Source organism: Citrus clementina, unplaced genomic scaffold (genome assembly GCF_000493195.1).
Source record: "Citrus clementina cultivar Clemenules unplaced genomic scaffold, Citrus_clementina_v1.0 scaffold_7, whole genome shotgun sequence".
Taxonomy (NCBI): Eukaryota; Viridiplantae; Streptophyta; class Magnoliopsida; order Sapindales; family Rutaceae; genus Citrus; species Citrus x clementina.
Window position 1 is genome coordinate 13,517,888 of NW_006262075.1, and position 22,944 is coordinate 13,540,831.

At 31.7% G+C, this 22,944-nt stretch overlaps 1 protein-coding gene across 1 annotated transcript; it reads right to left on the bottom strand.

Annotated features, from left to right (window-relative positions):
• Window positions 1-8,513: 8,513 nt before the first annotated feature.
• Window positions 8,514-10,217, bottom strand: LOC18036013 (putative UPF0481 protein At3g02645). Its single transcript, XM_006427449.1, has one exon. The coding sequence runs from the start codon at window positions 10,215-10,217 to the stop codon at window positions 8,514-8,516; it is 1,704 nt and encodes a 567-aa protein (XP_006427512.1).
• Between the last annotated feature and the right edge of the window lie 12,727 nt (window positions 10,218-22,944).

Genomic DNA, 22,944 nt, shown 5'->3' on the forward strand with positions numbered 1-22,944 from the left:
TAGTATTTTCATTTTGGTTGATATCCGCTACCTTGTGGCTATTTTCTGTTATAGGTACTGCCATGTTTGTTCGAGGAGATGGTTGGTTATAGTTGTTTCCAATTCCTGCAGTAGTAAAAGTTCCTGCAATCCACTCATTGAAACTTGTTAGATTTGTGTGTTCACCACAACTACTATAAAGTATACCTGGCTTCACGAAGGGGAAAGTCTTTTCATCAAAGACAACATCTCTTGACAAATATACTTTTCCAGTAGGTGGGTGAAAACATTTATAACCTTTATAAAATTCACTATATCCAAGGAACACACAAGGAAGAGATTTTGGATCAAATTTATTTTGAGTTATTCTTCTAAGACATGGAAAACATCTAGAGCCAAACACTCTTAAGGAAGAGTAGTCAGGTTTCTTACCGGTTAACTTCTCAATGGGACTTTTCATGGCAAGTATGGCTGAAGGTAACCTATTGATTAGCCATGTTGCAGTAGAAAATGCTTCCACCCAGAAGCGTTTAGGAACTCCAGCATGAAACAACATAATAAGTCCAAGCTCAGTGATATTCTTATGCTTTCTCTTAACAACACCGTTTTGCTGAGGTGTTCCTGGGCATGATTTCTGTGACTTGATTCCATGATTTAAAAGGTATTCTTGAAATTCTTTGCTTCCAAACTCACCTCCTCCATCCGATTGAAAAACTTTGATGTTTTTCTCAAACTGATTTTTCAAAAATTTATGAAAAGAAATAAAGCAATGAAAGAAATTAGATTTTTTCCATAAAGGAAAAAACCAAGTAAACTGAGTGAATTCATCAACAAATATAACATAAAATTTAAAATTTTGAAATGATTTAACTGGAGCAAGACCCCATAAGTCACAATGAATTTTACCAAAAGGTTCCGAACAATGTTCATCAATATTAAGAAAAGGGAGTCTACAAGATTTGCCTAATTGGCAACTTTCACATAAAAAATTTTCCCTGTCATGCTCATTTACAGAAATGAGCTTATTATGCTTTAAATAACTAATTATTTTCATATGTGGATGCCCAAGCCGTTGATGCCATGTGGTATCGCTAGTTGCTTGAAACCTTGATGAATAGAATGTCATGTTTTGATTTGGTTCCAAGCTATAGAGGCCACCATTCCTAGATCCTGTTGTGATCACTTTCCCTGTTTCCCTGTTCTTAATCACAAAATTATTTGCAGTGAATTCAAACATGTAAGGAAAATCAGTGGTTAATTGACTTACAGAGAGAAGATTCTTTTTAATCTCAGGAACAACTAAAACATTTTTTAATTTGACAGAGTTTTTATCTGTGTGCAAAACAGTATCTCCTATATGAGTAATTTTCAATTTATGTCCATTACCTACCATTATCTTATCTGATCCATGATATGGTTGACAGTGAATTAACTTACCATTATCTGAAGTCATATGTTGAGTAGCTCCTGTATCAGGAAACCATGCGTCAGTCTCATTTTCTGATATTGCCATAGCGACAAGAGCTTGTGCTGCATTATTAGGCTGATAGCCTTGTTTGAATCTGTGCCAACATTCAAAGGCAGAGTGTCGAGGCTTAAGACAAATCTGACAAATTAAATAATCTTTGTCTTGCTCATTTTGAGAAGGATTCTGATTATTCCTTTGTGGTGCTTCCGAAGGTTTTTGTACTGCTTGAGGGAAGCCTCTTCCTTTTGAGTTGAAGGAATTTTGCCCTTGTCTGTTAAGGGGATTTTGTCCTTGCATGTTAAAAGGAACTTGTCCCTGCCTATTGTTTCTAAAGTGTTTTCCATTGTTTTTATTTTGAGCAAAAAAGGCAGAGTGTTCATCAGTAGCACTTGCAGAGCAATGAAAAGATTTCATGTTCTCATGACTTTGAAGTAATTGAATCACATCATTATATGAAGGTATTGGAGGTTTCATCATAGATGTAACAAAAGATCTATAACCCTTACCTAATCCTTTGAGAAGATCAAAAACCTTTTGTTGATCTTCCATCGATTTGCCAATGGCATCAAGTTCATCACATATCTCTTTGAAGCCTTTGATGTAGTCATTGATAGTTTTGTAATTTGGTTTGCTGTGCAGATGCATCTTTTGCATGAGAAAGAACTCTCCATCTTTGGTGTTTCGAGCAAAGTATTATGATAAGGCTTTCCATACTGCTGCTGATGTTTCTATTCCCACAGCAAGTCCAAGGACTTCCTCTGATAGAGTCCCCACGATCCATCCGCGAAGAAGTCGATCCAATCTCCTCCACATTATGTAATCATAATTCATCACATATTCTTGTTTTGTTGTAGATGCTTAAGCTTCTACAGTGGATTTTAAGACAAATTCTGCAGGTTCGGGATATGTTCCATCTAGGAAACCTCCCATATCTTGGCTTTCAATAAGCCCACTTATTTGTGTTTTCCACAACATGTAGTTTTTTTGGGTGAGTTTTAAAGAGACGAAGTTGCTTATATTCAATGTGGAAGGATATGGAAATGAAACGGTAGATGTAGTTTTTGAAGACACAAGAGCCATGGTTGACTAATAATATTTAATTATTCTGCCAGGAGCTATTGCTCTAATACCATGAAAGGAAAATGCAAGTACTTGGAAGAAATTGGAATTGTATTATATATTCGAATGAATTACAATGAGACATATTGAGGTCCTTATATAGTACAAATTATAGTCGTTCAAGAATTAAAGAGCATTCTTAAAGTATAATAGAATTAACCACAATTGAGGAAATCATGATTGCTATTGATAGAGGAAATCTCGGCTTTATTAGCTTGCAGTCAAGGCTGATTTTCTTGATTCATTTCCTTGATTCCTGACTCATTGATTGCTATTTCTACAGCCTGACACTTTCCTTTAACAGGATCCACATTATTTTATCTGAATTTGTGGTTATGTTAGACTTGAATTTATGTTATCTTGATGTTTAATTTATATTATGATATTTTTGTTTGTGACTTTATGGTGTTGTATGTTAATCTAGGTATTGAATTGTTGATTGTTGAATTATGATTGATTTTATTTAATATTATAAGGTAAAATGTTGAATTTTAAATTATATTTAAATTATTGGATTTTAATTTTTGTGGATCTGGATATTTGGAATATCCGCCCGCAATCCGTGCGGATATTACCCGCATCTGGCTCCGATTTTTTTTTGGATCCGGATATAAGAAAATCAATTCGGATCCGGATTTTGCCATTGCTAATTTTAATTCAATCAAATTCCATTGTTCATTGCTCCATTAAGTTCATTTCATGGAAATGAAATTCGTCAAGTTCAAAATCAATGGCAAATAGTCATGAACAAGTGAATGGAAGCTTAATATTCAAGAACAAGACATGCTATTGTAACAGTTGAGCTGTTACAAGTGAAATAACCTTATATATATATATATATATTCAGATGCACCACAAAGTCTAATAAAAAAATATGTTTATGATTCCAATGCATCATAACCAAGTCCATTTATCAAATATGATTTTCATAACAAAATAATTGAAATGACAAAATAATAAAATTCAGATGCCGTGTAGTTTCAGTGGATTGTTTATTAGGAGGATGAAATCAACTAATTCCATACATTTTAAACACAAAAGTAAACCATACTGCTAACCCACACAATATACAATTCAAACCTCCTTCAAAATGGATAAGATCAACAATGCATAGTACATTTATCAACCAACTGTAACACCCCAAATCTAACACGTGCGGAGCACGTGAAGAAGGAGGTTACTCACAAATCATTAATCTTTACTCATAAGTTTCAAACTGAAATTCCTCCAATTCTTATTCAAATAAATCTATAAATCCAAACGTCAAATACTAAATAATCTCTCTCGAGGACATATAAAAATAATAACAAAAGTCTCAAACTCCAAATTACACGTTCATAATAAAAGTAACTAAATAGAAACACAAGTCTATTCCTCCTCTTATTCAATAGCAAACGGAAACTGGAAATCACTAACTCCAAAGCTAAGTGCACCTCTCAAAAGAAACTTAATCTGCAAAAAAAGTAATGACGAGGGGTGAGCCGTCAACTCGGTAAGTAAAACCATTCCTAACACACTAGGCCTATCGATACCAAAAATATTGCAAGCCTTCTTTTGTTTAAAGCATATATCATAATCCATAATTTTCATAAAACGATACATCACAATAACATAAGATAAATTCTTAATAATTCAGAATATTCAAAAGCATATTTACTTACGAATCAAATCATGTAATACGTATACAGAAAACAAATAGGTTAGCTCATGTCACATAGTGTCACCTATAGTCCCGGTGACCCGGCCAGAAACAGAATCAGAATATCGTGTGCACATTCAGAACAGAAACCCAGTACTGGTCCAGACAGATATATCGTATATTACGATTAGAATCAGAATCAGAATCAGAATAACTATGGACAATGAGCCAAAACATTAAGAATCTCATACAATCATCAATAATTGAAATCAAACATAGATGCAAAACATTCGTATCAGTTTCATAAAAGTTCATATCAATAATTTAGGCTTGCATAACATTTTAAAGATAACATCATAAAAGGTTGTCATGTCATAAAATTATTTACATATTAAAAAGCATTTATAAAATACTTTGTTAAAAAGAATGGTTTGAAAACATTTACATAAAGCTAATTTTGTTATCAAAATTAGTAATCCTTTAAGTAGTATCAAAACATTTATACTTATAATAATAATATCAAAATACTTCTACATATCCAGTACATTAGGAATGAAGTTACTTACCTCGACAAATGAACTTGGATTAACACACCTCTAAGCTTCTAAGAGCCTCAAACACCTTCAAAACCTTAAACAAATACAAGATATGACAATCAATAACTTATTCTAAGAATTTGATTTTCTAATTCATACCCGTACAGGTCTGATTCTCAGAATTTTAACTCTTAATCAAAGACTCAGAATGATATAAAATCCTATGGAACCATTCTGGACATCCATGAGTACCCCATGTAAAATTTACAAGAGAATCCGATATCAAAAACATTTTAAAAACTATTTACTTCTCAGCAAATTCGAAACTGTTTTCACATAATCTAAACCAAACAGAACGGGTTCCGTGATTTTTATAAAATAAAATACTAATCAGAAAATTATGAAATTAAAACTAGGAATCCTAGACACATATATTAACATACATATAAACTTTCAGAATTTTTTGAGTTCATTTGGTGGTACAAATAGTCTTGTGAATCTGATCACAATACTGGAATCGTGGATTTCCAGTGCAGTGGTTTCTATTTCCAAAATACGTATAAAATTGAAAACGAAGTTGAATTTAATGAAATAAAATTTAATCAAGAAGCCCTACATGTCTAGTTTCCAGAAATATAAATTTTATAAGAAAATTCGTTCAGAAAATATAGCTTTAAAAATTCGAGATACTCATGCTGTTCAGAATAAACGTTGTGAACTTACCCGTCGCTTTGATTCTCTCCTAAACAAAGGTTTGAATCCTAAGATTTGGGTAGGAGCGTAAAGAGCAGCAGAGAAGAAGAATAAACGTTGTGAATTTAGGGTTATGGAAGGGGGGAAAGTATGTATTTATAGGGGATCTTAAGAAACCCTATTCAATAAGGAAAAATAGCCCTTTTCCAAAATGATCTCATAAATAACCTCTATTTAATTAGTACCCCTTTCTAAATAAGGGTTATAGGCCACCCATAATTCTCAATGAAAGCCCAATTTCCAATTTAATATGTATGGGAATTTGTGGCGTTACACCAACAATCAAAATAAACGATTGGCTTTATGCACATTAATATTTAAAATTATTTTATATGAAAACAATTTTAAAAGAAAGTGAAATTTATCTGCATCCGAATCATTTTAGTTTCCTTTAACTTTGATCCACCACTGCCATTAAATCCTAACAACACTAATCCATTTTTCAATATATGCACAAATTAATCAAAGCATGCAAAATTAGTGGATAAAACTGACTATGAAAATTAAATGAAAAAAAAAAAACCACAAACATTTGCCAAAGCCCCCGAAATGCCACAACCCGCTGACCATGAATTCTTAAGCCATGTGCTTGAAAATAAGTGAAACATCATTTACTTGGTTAAAATAAACCAAATAAGTAAAAACAAACAAAGAGAAAGTTCAATCTTTTTCACCTTACATTATTAGGCAAACAATTATGGGTTAGTAATTTATAAACTTCAACAGTATATCAGTCACTGTGAAATCCTCAATTGGTGGATTACATCGCATCAACCTGGGAGATTAGCCGACCTGGTACATCAATACATGTTCCTATGCTATTCCATTGTTGCCTCCAAAACCACGGATTTTTCAAATTGTATACTAATTTAAGATCAGCAACCAAAAAAATACATTTTAATTAGGTTTTTCTTGTTTTGTACAAAGTGTGTTTCAGAAGATGGAGAATAGTAGAATACGTTTTAATTTGAGTTTGCGTGTATAAATTTTTGTCCAATTAAATTATAACATGTGGCATTGATTGGATGTTTTAGTGTTTGGTCCAGTCAGCATTTTTAAAATTACAAATTAATACAAAGCAAAAGTATTGAAACATCCTTTTTCCCATCTAAATTAATGTAAAAGATAATGAAATGGGGTCTTAGTTTCCCTTGTTAAAATTTTTTTGGGTCTTCGTGATCATTTAACCAAACTATGAGGATGTAACTGTCTCTTTCCCTCAAAATAATTAAGAATCATTTGAGCAAGAAAAGAGCTTGAATTGTACACAAACTAATAATTTAAAAAATTATGGAAGGCTGATTCCCATTTTTCCTAAATTCTAATTTTTTTAGAAAGTTAAGGTTATTAGTTATTTGAAAAGAATACGAAGACAATCAGATTTTAGGCACGGCAGCTCAAGAAGATCACATGGAATCACGAATAACAAATTCAAAACTTTTGGAAGTAATTTGAAAAGTCGAGTAAAAAATATATACCCATAGCAATAGCTCTTTTAACCCAATAATTAGTATTCAGGTTTGCTGCAGGGCTTAATTACTTCTTTTTCACTTCAACCTAAGCGTCAGATTTTGAAAATTGATCATATAATAGGTCGACAGTTCCATTTAATTAGATTGGAATTATGGAATCCTGTTAAGGAAGCTCATCATACTTGCTGTACAATAAATCATTTCCTGATTAATTTCAGTCTAAGAAAATAATTTTATTTCTGTTCTCAAAACCCTTAATTAGTCACATTCGATCGATTACCAATTAATTCATCTCTATATTTGATCTATTAAAATTTCATCCTGTATTTATGCGTCTGCCTTTCTCTTTCATTTAATAAAAAATACGTCATGTATCTCTTTTATTTATTTTGTATCTCTTTCAAATTGCACTGATGAAAAAAATGACGTGATGTCAGTTGTGACAAAAACTCTCTTCATATTGTGCCTTCAATAAACACAACAAATTAGACCATTTTAACTTAAAATGTATAATTGATTATTTGCGTATCTACGTTGCAATCAATCGTCGTTAAGTCATTGCGATCATTAGTATTTATGAAAAGAGAAAAGCAAAATCAAATAAGCTACATTTAATTTTTACTTAACATTACATTGAAGTAATGATACTAAATCAAGATTTGGAATCAAGAACTCTTAAAAGATGTGATCTTCTCTGTCAATGGTTCGCATGCATGCTTTTCGTTCTTTAAGCTCTGAGCTTAAATTTGGAATATAAACGTTGAAATCTCGGTCAATACTTTGTTTAATTTATTTTCTAAAGAACAAAAACACACAGAGTCCCCAGTGTTTATTAATAATAATCTTATGATATAATCTATTTATATTAGAACAAAAACACATAGAGTCCCAAGTGTTTATTAATAATAATCTTATGATATAATCTATTTATATTTTTTAAGTTGCAAGCGGATCGAAACGCAATTCCCTTTTTACTCATGTGAGCACCCTAAACTCCAGATCTCTACTCAAGAGATTTTACCAACTAAACTAGCTAGCATCCATTTATATAATCTATTTATGATTATGCTAATTAACTTTTGGATCTAATGCTGGTTTGTGTTGATTTTTTTCATAATCCTTTTCCATACGTGTATTTATAGTAATTTACAAATAAAATTTGATTAAATATTTTTTTTATCCAATAACTAAAAATCACAATACTAAAAAAATTCAGCACTAAATTTAAATCGAATTGGTTAGACTAACGAGGAAATTTATGAAAAGAAGCAGCACAACTGTCATTAAAATTGTGAAAAATAGGTAATTCCATTTGCATTTTATGTCAAGTAAAGCGGGCAAATGGGGGATATTGATCAACAAGCAAGCATCTTTATTACAGCCGTCTTTAACAAACTTTCAGGCATACAAATCCACAATCCCCGGAGTAGAACAACCCAATAAACCAAACCTTTTTTTTGGGTCGTATTCGAGCAAAATCCCACACTATAAATTAAAAAATAAAAATTTAAAAAAAATATATACCGATTAAGTTTACACACCGTAAATCACGAAATCAATCTGTCAGAATCTGAGATGAACTTGAAATTGCGACAATTATAGACTGAACAAAAAGCTTGTAAAGTCATCAAGAGCAAAAGCATAATGGTAGCTAGCAATGTCAGACATTTCCAAGAACTAAACACATAAACCTTCATATTTTTCCTAAACTTAACCTTCCATTGGCTGTTGTAGTACTTGTTAACACCTTCAATAGCTTTATCAATGTGGGGCACTTTCGTCAATCTAATTGATTTGTTCATCCCATTCCACGAATTGGCAACCTCTGCGTCACTCTTTAATCTATTCAAAATAATCCCTTTTTCCCTAAGTAACCTCACATCCTCTTCGGAATCAATAATCCCATTCATCAACTCAGTGTAACGAGCTAAAACCAACGGCCCTGATGCATTTGAAGCTTCATATGCCACTAAGTTTCTCAAGATCACCTCCGTGTTAACGTCAAAACTGATAGTGGGAAGGTGCAGCGTTGCCGTTTTTGTGTCAAAATGGACGGTAGAGATGTTACCAACAGTTGCTGAAAAATGAATATTGATTTTGGCGAGCTCAGTAACAGAAGGGATTGCGATTTCCTCTACTAATGGTGGCATGTTCATGTGTTTCCTTGAGGGGGATCTCTCAGCATGTGATTTATTTTCTTCATTAACTTCTGGGAACACTAAATACTGAATCGGTCTTGCTAAGATGGGATATCCGGGAAGCTTTGAGAGAATTGTCCATGGCAATTTGAAGAAGAATTTGACAGGCTCTGATAGAAGAAGCTTTTTAATAAAACGGATAGGACCTTTGTCGAGCTTTGAAAGCAGCTTCCAAATCTCAATGAACAAGTATTTTATATAAGTTGGGTCACCGCTGTATCTTTCTTTCGGTTGTTTGTCATCACCTTCATTTTCGACAGCTTCAGTTACCTCGGAACGTTTATCAGCTTTTGGAACAATTGTGTGGTAAAAATAATCTAGCAAATGCGCACCCTCCGAGATATCGATCATTGGCATGTCCTTCTTCATCTTAAAAGGCGAAACCTCTTCGTAAAATCCCATTAACATCGCCTGCAACATATCGTCAGCTGATTCCAAAGATGAATATTGAATTTCAAGCATTTTTCTCATCACAAACAAGGGAATTTGATTCTCAAGCATCACCACATCTCTAAGAATCGCATTGTGAGCAGCTTTAATCCCTGCACAATCAAGCAAATGCGACATTGATCTCGAAGAATAAGTTGTACTTAACTTATCTTCTTCGATAGTATAGATCTGAAGAAACTCAAGCAAGAATGACGAATCAATGGCCATCATCCAAGCTACAGTCTCGTTGCTGAAATTCAAGAACTTGTGGTAACAAGCTCGAATCTTTAGCTCAAGCTCTTTCAGTTGATCAACAACATACTTAAGCTTGTGATTACCATTGATATGTCTTTGAGCTCTTTTAGCTGCCGCGAGCTTGTACATCTCCATGTCATAGAGCTCCGGACGCCAGTAATGATAAGGGCCAATTGCAACTTGCTGTGGAGTGTAGGCATCGGGATCACTAGACCTCAAAGTTTTGGGCACACTGAAAATGCTAACCGGAAAGTCAGTATTATTTTCAAGTGCTTCTTCGAGTGTTCGACGAATGCGGATGATCCATCGGCTTTCATCAAAGTTTGGATTTGGATTTGGATTTGGATTTGGATTCTGATTAAAGGACATGGTTGATTGATTGGAGAGAAAAAGAGACAGAAGAGTTTGTTTTCTCGGAGGAAAGGCACTTTAATTTTGTTGTAATTATAATTAATATTGGCTGCTTAGATTAGATACGTTGAGTGGTGCTAGCTAGCTAGGGCAAATGTATTGCTGATTTTGTTGGCATGATAAGTGATAACATTGTTATATATATATATATAATATAAATAGGCACGCTTTTCTCATGCGTATTTACATGTATTTTAATTTTACATTTTTTTCCTATGAATCTATTTTTCACTTGGACACGAACCTTTGCTTTCAAGTTTTAAAGATCAAAGAAAAAAAAAAAGCGAGGTTCAAGAGTATTGTGGACTTGCGGATAAAAGTACTTTTAAATAACCAACTTTATTTTAGTCATTTTTGCAACTTACATTGTTATGCTCGATTGAAGTTAAGAATGTTTCTAATATCATGTTACACTGACAAAATCTAGCACTAAAAATATTTAGGGAAGAAGCATCTTATTGATGCCTAATATATATATTATTGAAGTTTATTTTGAGAAAGCCAACTTAAAAAGCTCAATAGAAGGAAAAAAAAATTGTTCTCACAATACACAGGGAGAGATGAACCTAAACTGAGATGAGGACGCATACGTCCACCATGCATTAATTTGATTAAAAAGTGATTTGCGTTTAAAAACATATTTAAAAGATTAGAAAAGTACTTATTAATACTTGTGTATGCCTCGGACAAAAGTGAGTGTATATGTACATGTAAACATATTTCATAAGAGTTATGTAGTTTTTTTTTTTTCATGTACGAAATATTTAGGAAAAAAATGTATGTATTTGTCAACAACTGGTCTGCAATTTTATAGAAAGTTTTTTTGAGGAAAAAATCATATTTAATTTTTTAACAAATATTTTTTACAAAAGTATTTTTAGTAAAAACTTTCTAAGTCATGGTAATTTCCTCGAAGCTTAGCAAATAAGTTCAGAATTTATGGTAGCGTGGAGATAGTAAATAAATAATTTATTTAATATGTATTGCGTGTTTGACTGTTCTTGTTAGGCTTATGATTAAGACAACACACCAACCGTTGATGGTCAGGGATGAAGATACCCTACTGTTTGATTATTTTATTCAACGTGACTGGAGAAAATTAAGATACTTTTTATAGAATCACGAATATTTGATAAAATATCCCAAACAATATATCTTTTTTGGAAGTTGAAAACTAAGTCCCCAGAATGGGTCTCAAAATTATTCAACAAAAACAAAATTCTATTTTCCTCCACCAGAAATATAAAACTAGGCTTATGTAGTTCTAAAGAGCAGCGATACTCAATTGGAAAAAAATTATGTAATCCTAAAGAGCAGCTATATTCAATTAGGAAAAGCTTATGTAGCACTAACAAAAATAATAAAAGACCAGAATCATTTTAGTCACTTAAATAGCTCTCAGTTTAAAATACAGGTTCGCTTTCATTTTGCTTCCATCAACCTTCCATCTCTCTATAGTTTTCAATTCCACATAAAAACTTGTAAGATCAAAGTAATTGCGAATCATTTGAGAAGAGCCTAAACTTTAGGCAATGCATAGTCATTTCAACCTTTGTAAATATAAAAAATAAGCCATCTTCTTGAGTTCACAAAAAGTAAAACATTTGTCAATGAATCACTTTTATCTATTAGTTTACCACGGGGCTTCGAGTTTTGACAAAGTTTTCTTGTTCTTTCACGTTTTTGTCCTAAAAAAATAATGAATAGCAAAATATCTTCCCGTTTCGTTTACCATATCAAATGATAATTTTACCTTTTAGGGGTGTTTAGCGAGCAAGTTTAAGATTTGAAGCACACTTTTGTTTTCTTTTGGAAAAGGTATTACTTTAATAATATTTTATTAAAATTTGGGAATTTCTAAAATACTCGGAATGGATGCAAGAGGAAATCTCCTTTTTGTTCCAATTGTACAAGACAACTAAAGCATACAATCAATGTTTGTGTAATCCGCTAATTGTGAAATAACAACACGAAAAAGTAGCAAAATCCACTAATTTTCTCTTTATCTGTTCTTCAAATCACCACTAACCATAAAACATTTTACTTTATTCAGACCGATCCATCAAATGCATTATAGACAGAGCCCTTCTGTTTTTATTTATCCCACAAAGACTATGTAAATAATTTGTCGCACTCGTTATTCAACAAGGTTTCTTTACAATCCCATAATTAGTTTGAATATTTTTTTTTGAATTTTGATAGACTCTACAATTTGGAGAAGTTAAAATGTCTTTCCAACCACATAGTTTATCTTATTAAAAACGTGCTACATGAGAGCTATTGAAATCTGAATTTTGTTGGTTGGTCGGAGTTATAGAATTGGGATTAAAGTTGCGTAGCTTGTAAAAATTCCGCAATTTGTCTTTCTCAAGCCTTTCGACATATACTTCTCTCGCTGTGGAAAGTAATAATTGCAAATGGCTTCTATTATTAAAGCGTCGATACTTGCCCATAAAAGGCCCTCCAAGGCCACAGAAACGACACCCTGTTGCTGCCGTTTTCGTGGCCAACGGTGGGCCCTTAACGGGCAAAAATCTTGTTTTTTCTTATTACCATTATTTCACATGTTTAACATTTAGTATTTGAATTGTCAAAAAAAAAAAAAAAAATTTAGTATTTGACGCTTTACACTTGGCAAATTATTTAAAGATTTAAGACCGTGGACCTTTAACCCCCACGATTTTCACCACTCTTTCAATCTAATTTTTTCTGCTTCATTTTTTATTGTTCGTCTCTTCTCCAACCTCCACTTGTATAACAGTGGGAACCAACCAAAGCCGCCTTGATGTTTAAGAAAATTAGCAAATTAGGCTTGTTTTTTTTAAGGCTAATATACTTCCATACTATTATTTTTATATATACACCCTGTCCCCGAAAATAAATACGAGTTCACATTATTTTAAGAAAATACAAAATTATCAAGTAATTTGAACAATTAATTAATTAAATTCTTCCTATAATCTTCTCTTTTTCTTTTTTAGCATATGACTTTTTGACAATTTTTTACCATATAAGATTGCTTTAAAATAAGTTTTAATTTTATTAGTTTACCCTTGTAACATAAAATGGCCAAATTATCCAAGAAACATGTGTCATGGTATCTAGTAAAACAAATATTTAATTTTACGACATATGATCAATGTTTTAAATTAAATTACTAGTTAATGATATAAATTTGACAAACCGATAAAATAAGTATCATGTCATAAGTATATTTTGTTAGTTTAATTGAAGATTAATAATCATAATAATAAAAGTATTATCAGTACATTATTAGAGAATTTCTAATCAAAATATATGTTAAAATAACCTCACTGGTTTAATCATAAAAATATAAGTTGAAATGGATTTAAATGATTAATTCTCAAACTTTTTCTTCATTTAATTTTTTTTTATAACACTGTGAACTTATTATGCTTGTTTTGTAGATGTACGGTGAGTTTACAAAAATATTAGGGTGAAAATATCAAAATCCCAAGAAAATTTTGACAGATATGGATTATACACTTTTACCATAGCTGATCTTCAGTTGGTTAAAGACAGAAACCAAAAAGCAAAATAGGTTGAACTCATCGGCCTTGTGCTAATTAAGGCTAGTCTCCCCAAATTATAATTATAGTCGAAGTAGTGTTGTAACGTAATACTAAAAAAAGAAAAAAAAAATCTTTAATTAGCTGAAAAAAACCTAATGCGGACAAAGTAAAAAACTCATTTCAGAGAAGGCATATGGGCTGTTTGCTTTTACCAATTTCTTAATGGACTCAGTTTTGGTCAATTAAGGTAATGTCGGTTTGCTTTTTAAATTTAATGAATTTTTCAATAATTTTTTGATTTAATAGAAAAATAAATATATAAGAGGTCCTAACATTTGAGTTATAACTTGAGCCTCAATACTAATGCCACTCTATTGGATAATAAATGTAAAATTAATTATTACTATTTAATTAATATGTTAAATCAGTTGAAACTTAAATTAAGACTTAAATACTGAAAATCCTAATAGTATTTACAGAAAAAACCAATTGTATATTTTAACTTTTGTTTAATGTTAAAAGTTTGAATGATATTATAAAATTATTTAAAAACTCATATCTTTTTTTTTATTTCTAAATATGTACCTTTATTTCAGACTATTTCTCCCTCTACTTCACTTATGAGAAGATACAAATACTTTGATAATAAATTTCGTTACATTCACTTTATAATTGTGTGGGGGTTTTTTTTTTTGTAATTTTCATCTTACAAAGATAAGATAATCAAACTAAAACATGTATTAAATTCATTACTAGTTAAACATGGTCAAGAAACCAAAACTGAAAAAAAAATAATGGAAGTTAATTAGTTAATTGTCTAAATTTCTTGTCCTTATTTCAAAGAGTTAAAATAAATTAATGTTTTCGCAATTATTTGAGGTGGGATATCACCGCGCTTCTTTTCATTCACGTGAAACTAAAATATAAAATCAAGTGAGCACGGCATGCATACATAATAGTTTTCCGGTCCGGAACGCTATAACTTTTCCATATTTCAATTCTTCATTTCTTCGTAATATGCTTGAGAAGAGGAAATTGAATTCAAAGTTCAAAGTCATAAAAATTTTCTTATTTGAATTCTAATTAGTATGATTCAATAATCCCCGTCTAGGGCTTCTCTGATGAGTTTGTAAAAATATTGGGGTCAACTCATAATAACCGGTAAGTTCTCAGGGGTGTAAATGCTAAGTTTCAGTAGGATGGGCACGGTTTGGTTCGGATCGAGATTGAGCAGTACAGATTAAAATCAATTATTTTATAAAAAAGAACCGAATACAATAAAGAATCGAACATGAATCGATTTGGTTTGGTTCGGTTCGATTTCTTGGCTCTGGACCTATTTTGAATTCTAAATTTTAGCTCATTGGGTCTTATTAATCGAATAATCAGTTCATCAAAGCCGCTGATGTGGCAAGCTAATGGTTTTAGTTGACTACCGTTGTTTTTTTGTTGGCTGAGTGTTCAAGGTCGATTTTTGTATTGCTTTGAAGCTTGTAAAAGGCTTTAAAAATCTATATTCAATTAATTTGATTTGGAAGTTATGATTTGATTTTACACTTAGATGTTAAAAAATCAATAATATATTTATTTTTTAAATTATTATTTAAAAGTCATGTTTATTATATACTATCAATTTTGATTTCATAGTTATAATTTTTTTTTAAAAGTAATTAAAACTTAAAAGGTACATTATCTTAATACCAAATAGGCTCTTAGGACTGACATGTATTGAAAGGACTGATGATTGATTATATAGGGGAATTAAGCAACAAAAATGCTACACCAACAGTAATCTTATGTTATCCATAGCTTTCAGGAAAAGTTAAAGTAGGTAATCAACCTAAATTGAAAATTTTGACATTACTTATTTTAGTTCTTAGCCTCAAGCTTATTAATTTGGGTAAGCAATTGCGCTGCTATGGAAGAAATTATTTAATGATGGAAAATTTGCTAACCTTTTTGCAAATTAAATTTCAACCTCTTCTCTTTATATGTCTAAAAATTTTGAAAAGCGTCTACAGGAAGCCATTACCATTCCCACATCTCAAGGAAATGACAGTAAATATGTGCTACAAGCTTAAAAAGCTTCCACTGGATTATAATAGTGAGCATAAAATTTGTTATTGGTGGAGAAGAACACCTTATTTAGTAGTGCGGTTGAACAATTATAATATAAAAGATATAATAGTAAAGTATTAGTAAACACCTACTATTGTGGTTTAAAAGATAAATTGATTTGATCTAATATTTATATAATTAAAAAGTTATAATATTTTTATTATGAGTTATTTTTTAGTGCAGGCACTTACATTTTTTTTAAATATGGATTTGAGATTCCACACCCGTTTCAAATACTTTTACAACATTGTAAAATGATTTTTCAGTAAATTATAAAGTTGTTAAAGCATTTGACACTAATATGAAACCTTAAATCTGCAATTTAAAAAATGCAGGTGCTTGCACTTGAAAATGATTATCCTTATCATTTTCTCAAAATTTTCACAGTGCCAGCTTTTTTTTTATAGCAACTACAACTTTTAAATCACGATACCTCAATAACAAACAAGACCAAAGAGTGATGGAAGGATCTTGGATGGGAGGATGTGCCATTGAAAATACTTTCTCTCTCCTGTTTTAAATCTCTTTACAAATTTGATTCTGGGTGAGTGTAATTTTCTTCCCTTTAGGTTTTTATTGTTTGCATCGTGTGATTGAAAAAAAAATGTGTAAGTACTTGTGTTCTCATTTCTTAATAATCTTGCTGGTTCAATCACATGTCTTGAATTCGATCTCTTTTTCCATTTCCTATTTCATAATATTGACATGTTGTGAGATTCGGTTGTCTGCTCTATAGGATAAGATTTTGTTAAGACATATATGATCCATGATCAGATTCATGTACACACATACCATGATGATTGATATATGATCAATAAAATCCATTGATCAACACTGACAATCAAAATTGAATCATAGAAACAAGATTAATCACCACAAAATGGTCACACGCAGAGAATGCACAAACAAAAAACAACACAAGCTACAACTTCTAATGAATTATTTAATTCAAAGTATGATATGATTTCTTTGCTTTTTCTAAAGTTTTGAAAGTTATTTTATAATATAATAAGTCTATCTTCCATGTCTTCTCATTTATTACAAACTTTGACCAATAATTTAATAATAGTGTTAGCTTGTGCTTGTTGGATATTATCTCTATCTTGATTAAATTCCTTAAAATTGTAACCTACCATATTAATATTTGGCTATTCTCTTTTTAATTTCACTAATGATTCTATTAATTGTCTTTCTAAACTCATCCACTTACTATTAATTTTATCAAATTAAATTGTATTTGTAATTCTCTTTGTGTATACTACATATTCTCTATTTCAACTTTTAAAGTTTCTACAAGACTTTTAATTTCTAATTCTACTAGCCTAGGTGTTTTTATATCTAAAAATTAGATTAATTCTATTATTTCTTCTTTATTAGAGAATCTTCTAATTTGACTATTGAATGTGAATAACAACTCTTTAATATAGTCTAGATTTCTTCTTAATGTATTAATGTTACTAGTTTTCCAAAACTGTCCAAGTCCTAGCATGAGTTCTTTCAAGCTTTTCTAAGTTCGCTTCTAGATGTTGTTCTAAATTAATTAACAAGTCTATAATAAGTTTTATTGATTACTACTAGTATGTGGAATATGCTTAAATTGGTTTTGTGAATGTTCTATGTTATAACTAACTTTATGTCTCTTTGTCAAATTTAATTTTGCTTTTCTATTGTTACTAATTTCAAGATCTAAGTATGCTAATCTATGAAAATTAGTACATAATAGTTTATGAACTTCTTATATCTTCTAATCATTTCTAATTTTTATCATAGTAATCTAATAGTTTCAATTCATTAGTATAAGAGTACTCTAATATAGGAAATTTTGAGAGAGCATAATGTCTAACTATTATTTTTCTCACCATTTCAAGAGCTAATGGAGATGTATTATTTACTGGAAGCTTTATATTTCCTAATCTTTCTTCTAGAATATTATCTAATAACAAACATCCTATAGTTTTTCAGCTTCAATATCTACAGTTTTTAAAACAAGTTCTAATATTTCTACATAAGGATTATTTTGTATCCAAGCATCAGAATCTTTTGCTAAAACAACAAATGGATCTTTATAAAACTATCAAGATTATCATCAAATTTATCAATCGTGAAAATATATCAAGAACTAAATGAGCCTTGTAAGTACTCATATAAAATATATTTAAAAGAAGAACAAAAGAGGTGGCTTGATACAAACACTACAAGAAAAAGTGCCTACCATGACAGGCAAAATCTGTTATAGTAGGGGGTGGATGACGGTTGTTCATACCGTCATTGTAGCCACCATCAAGAATTGATGACAGAATAATACCAGTCATAATCTATGATAAATATTTTTAGTCACATAACTGTCATAACTTTATTTAGAGAGGAATATAATAAATTTGAATTTGGCCCCTTTTTTTTTAAATTTGTGCGCCATATTTTGAATTTTTGGTGGGAAAATCAAATTTGGTGCGAAATGCAAATTATAATTAAATGAATTTTTTCAATTAAATCAAAATTTGAAATTATAATTAATAAAAAAGGGGTATTTTTTTTGCACCATGAAATTATTATCATTTTAATAACAATCCTACAACTGATTTAGTAGAAATTAATATTTCATAAATTAGCTAATTAATTAGATTATTAAAATTAATATTGCAATTAAAAATTAACTGACAAAGAAAATGAAATGGATAACATTGACTAAGATTTCATAATTGTGAGCAAACATAATTTAATCAAATTCGAGAGTGACAAGTCCAACATAAATAGAAGAAGAGTATTGTAACAACCTAAGAACTAAATTCCAGCAGCATGTACAACACAAATTAACAATGATCAGTTCAATTCCAATAGCATAAGGAAGCCAAACAACAGAGTCATTTCTACCAACATGAACAAAGGCAACAACATAGTTCATTTCCAGCAACATTTCCAACAACACTTCCAGCAACATAAGAGGAGCCAAAAATACTGATCAGACAAGGCCAGCAGTTCCCAAACGTGAAAATCCAACCTAAGAACAACCGAAATGTGTAAAATTGCATCAATATCCAGGAGCTATTTTCCAAACAAAGAAAAAAACTAGCAAACTCCAGCAGTACCCACCATCTTCATCATAATCCAACATAGAAGTATAATAAGCTAGATAACTGCCCAAGTAAAATATATTTCATCAATGAACTCACAATAACAACATAATAGGTAAGGGTTACCTCACATAACAGCAAGTACTCCAGAAAAATGGTTTGCCCACTCAATACGGACTTCATCTAATTCAGCATCAGAATATGTTGTCTTTCCGTTGAACTATTTATGAAAAATAAATATTTAGTGAAACTTTGAAACAAGACATGTTCTTTTTTATGAAGCAAATTATGATCAAGGAACTCACATTGTTCATTAGTAAAGAGAAGTCATTAATTAAGTCTTTCATGAATCTCATGACGTAAAATCCACACACGACTGAACTTGCTGATTGCTGTGGGACCTGTTCACAATCAGCAATTGTACAGTTCATTTTAATAACAATTAAGCATGGTAATATATAATTATAGTTAAGGTAATAGTTCAAACCTTTACGGATCTGACCATCTTATTATAATTCCATTTCTCCTTACCCTCTTGTGCTATAAACATTGTCATAGAGCTGTATACAAAAAAAAAATTGTAACAAAGTATCTGTAAATTATGTAAAAGTAATTTTATATTGACAATGGTAATAAAAAAAATTGAACATACACTTTAATGAGCTCTTTTAAATCATCATCAGGATCTCCCCCATAAGAATCGAGATAATAAACTTCTTTTTTCAACACATCAAAGATGACCAGCACCCAATGATAACTATAATAAAAGAAAGAACAGTAAGGTAGCAATTTCAGTAAATTAAGGCAAGAAAAGAATTTAATATGAGTTGAAAAGTATTAAAGGAGCATACTAAGGATTATAAGGCATAAAGATGAATTGTCCCTTCTTTGCTTTTTTCAATCGATCACAAACTTCACGTGCCCTAAGGTCAAATGATGCAGTAGGATTACGTTCTTCGCCTAGTGAAACCAGACTTGGACGAATGAATCCAAATGGTTTCACTCCTCTTTTCCCAAGGAGAATGGAAGCATACAACATCCTGATAAACAATAGACAAACAATGTTAAAGTCCATTAATTGGGACTCCCATAAAAAGTACACATAAAACTAGAATGATTATGAATCACTTACGCAATATAGACTTCGATTATGTTTACTCCTATAGCATCCATTGACAGAACTGCACTGCAGTCACGCCTTCCAATATGAGCTCTAATACATTCCAAATGGAAAACGCCATCATCCAGTAGATATGGAATCCATTCTTGGTCTGACATCTTAGCTTCACACATTGTGCTAAACAACTGCAGCAACGGAATCTTGTTTCGTTGTACTCCTCCTGCATGCCTTGTGTTCCTCCTTGTTGGCAAAGGCTTCATTGCAACTTTTTTGCCCTCGTCCTTGGTCTGTTTTACAGCATCTGTATGTCCTATCTCTATTATATCATTATGCTGTTCTGCTGATTCAAAGTTCAAATGTTTTTTTGTGCCTTGATGTTTAAGGTTGCTATTTTTTTTTCCCTGTAACAAATCATCAGGCATCTCCACTGGGATTTCAGTTGGGTTTAATCTTGGACTCTTTCTTCCAATGACAGAGAATTTTTTGGCAGGTGTATTCTTGTTTTTGTTTGCTATGTCTGTCTCTTTCTTAGGTGTCCCTTGCTTCTTTTTTTTTTTCAAATGATCAGGCTGTTATAAACATAATTGTTCAATGTGATTGGCATAAATAGTTTCTAAATACTCTAAATTTCTCTTACAAAGTAGTTAACAGTATCAAATGACACCCCAGAAAGAACATATGTATAAATAGTAAACATACAGCAAACTAAATCCACAAATAACATGTAAGAACAGTAACTACAACAACCCTTATCCAGCAAAAGACTAAATCTAGAAATAATAAGAAAAATAGTAAACAAACTGACCTTTGTTGTTTCAGCAACTGCTTCAGCTTGAACAGACTCTATGCCATCATCTCCAACAACATTATTGTTTTCACTAGGCACGCGAGGGTAGTTGGAACTTGCTATATCTGAATGACGAGGTGTTTTTCTTAGTTCATTTTATCATTTCTTCCAATTTTCGATTAATTGATTCCCTCCATAGACGGTCCTCTCTTTGCCTGTCTCTATCAGCAGGCCTCTGGTAAGTTTGAAAATACAGAGACGGGGTCACAAACTTGCCCACTCCTTGCATATGACCACATTTTGGAGCTTTTCCTAAAGATTGTGCGAGAATATCATTTTTTCCGGATGACCGCATCTTTCCTTTCTTAGCTTCCATCTCCAATTTATCCTACCACACAAATGAATTAAGTAAGCCAATGTTATCAAAGTATAAGTAATCACAAATAGAATTACAGTAGTAAGCAAAAACTTTCTTACGATTTTTTTAATAACTGGTTCAACATCGGGGTGGTATCCTCCGTTTTTCATTTGCCGAGCTCTCTTCCAAAAAACACTCCTGTCCACTTCTTTTTCAGTAAGGCCTGTTTCTGAGCACTGTAAAAAAGTTAATAAAAAGTTAAAATGTTAGTAACAATCATTATTAGCATTAACCAAACAACAGTAAAATGTTAGCAACTAACTCACAGTACATACCACTTCCTGCATTAACCCAACGTAACCTTTTCTACTTAGGCGATGATTAAACTTGTTTTGTGCCCGCCTAAGTTTATTCACACCACTAACTTTCTGCTTAAAACAACCAAACAAACAATGGATAAACCCATAAGGAAAAATGTCATAAGCATTGATATATTATTAACACTTGAATTAGACACTCACTTGAAATTTTTCAGATAGTCTTTCCTTTACAAACTTAATCCAACTTTCCTTAGCAATCGTGTTGTACCTTGCTGGTGGCTTGAAAAGCCTTTTACGGTCATTAACAAATGGTAAAACATAGTTCCTCATTAGAGTGTACTTAAAGTTCCGAAATGCAGCTCTGATGGCTTGTAGTACTTGCTTCCTACTTCGAGGATGAACCACGAAGTACACCTTCAAGTTTCATTATCAAAATGTGAGATTTTTCCAACCACAATAAAACTAGAGTAATCGTCTTAAGGAAATTATTTTATACCTTAACAGACTCCCATAGACGCTCCTTCGTATCATCTGGAACTCTACGCCAATCGTTGTAGAGGATTGGAATTGATGTACGAGCCAAAACACCAATATACGTAGCCAGCTCAATGGCTTCTTCACCAATTGGAACACCAAGGCTGTTGTATTTAACCACAAACCTTCCACTTCTTTTCCTCTTTTTGTTTTGTTCTGACCCAACAGTGCCACCTCTGTTTCGCTTACTGCTGCTCTCAGGTTCATCCTCATTCCCATCTCCAAACTCATCAAGATCAGGGACATGATCGGCCAGGGGCGTTTCAGGATCATATCCTTCGCGGATAAGTGCCTCATGGTACTCTGATTCCTCACCAACAAATCCATCATTTTGTTCATCTAAAAACTCATCGAAATGGGCATCAGATTGCTCAGGTGAAGAACTCTCAGGGACATTTTTTCCCTTATCCATGATGAATATCACAACTGCAGAACAAAATCAAATGATGAGAATACATTACCATATAAAAATTGCCAAAAAATATAAAATAAAATAATAATAGATACCATAAAATACTTCTTGTATTAACCTTAACATATATCATTTTAAGAAGGACTCAACAAACAGCTCATGCAAACAAACACAGAAATGATATTCAAGGTCCAATTCAAATTCCCTCTTTGCTGTCTCGTGCGTACATTTCAGAATCATCGTCAATAGAGTTTATGTTATCAGCACTTGGAAATTCAGTAGTCAACGAAGGGTATTCCACTGCATCTTCGCTTCTTTGTGTGGGTTTACCTCTTCTAGGCATTTGGCATACAACTGACCACTTTTTATCAAGCTGATCAGGTACATAAAAAACTTGGTTGGCTTGAGAAACTAAAATAAATGGATCAGATT

Coding starts and splice junctions, on each gene's coding strand:
- LOC18036013 (XM_006427449.1), bottom strand. CDS start 10,217: ATGTCCTTTAATCAGAATCCAAATCCAAATCCAAATCCAAATCCAAAC.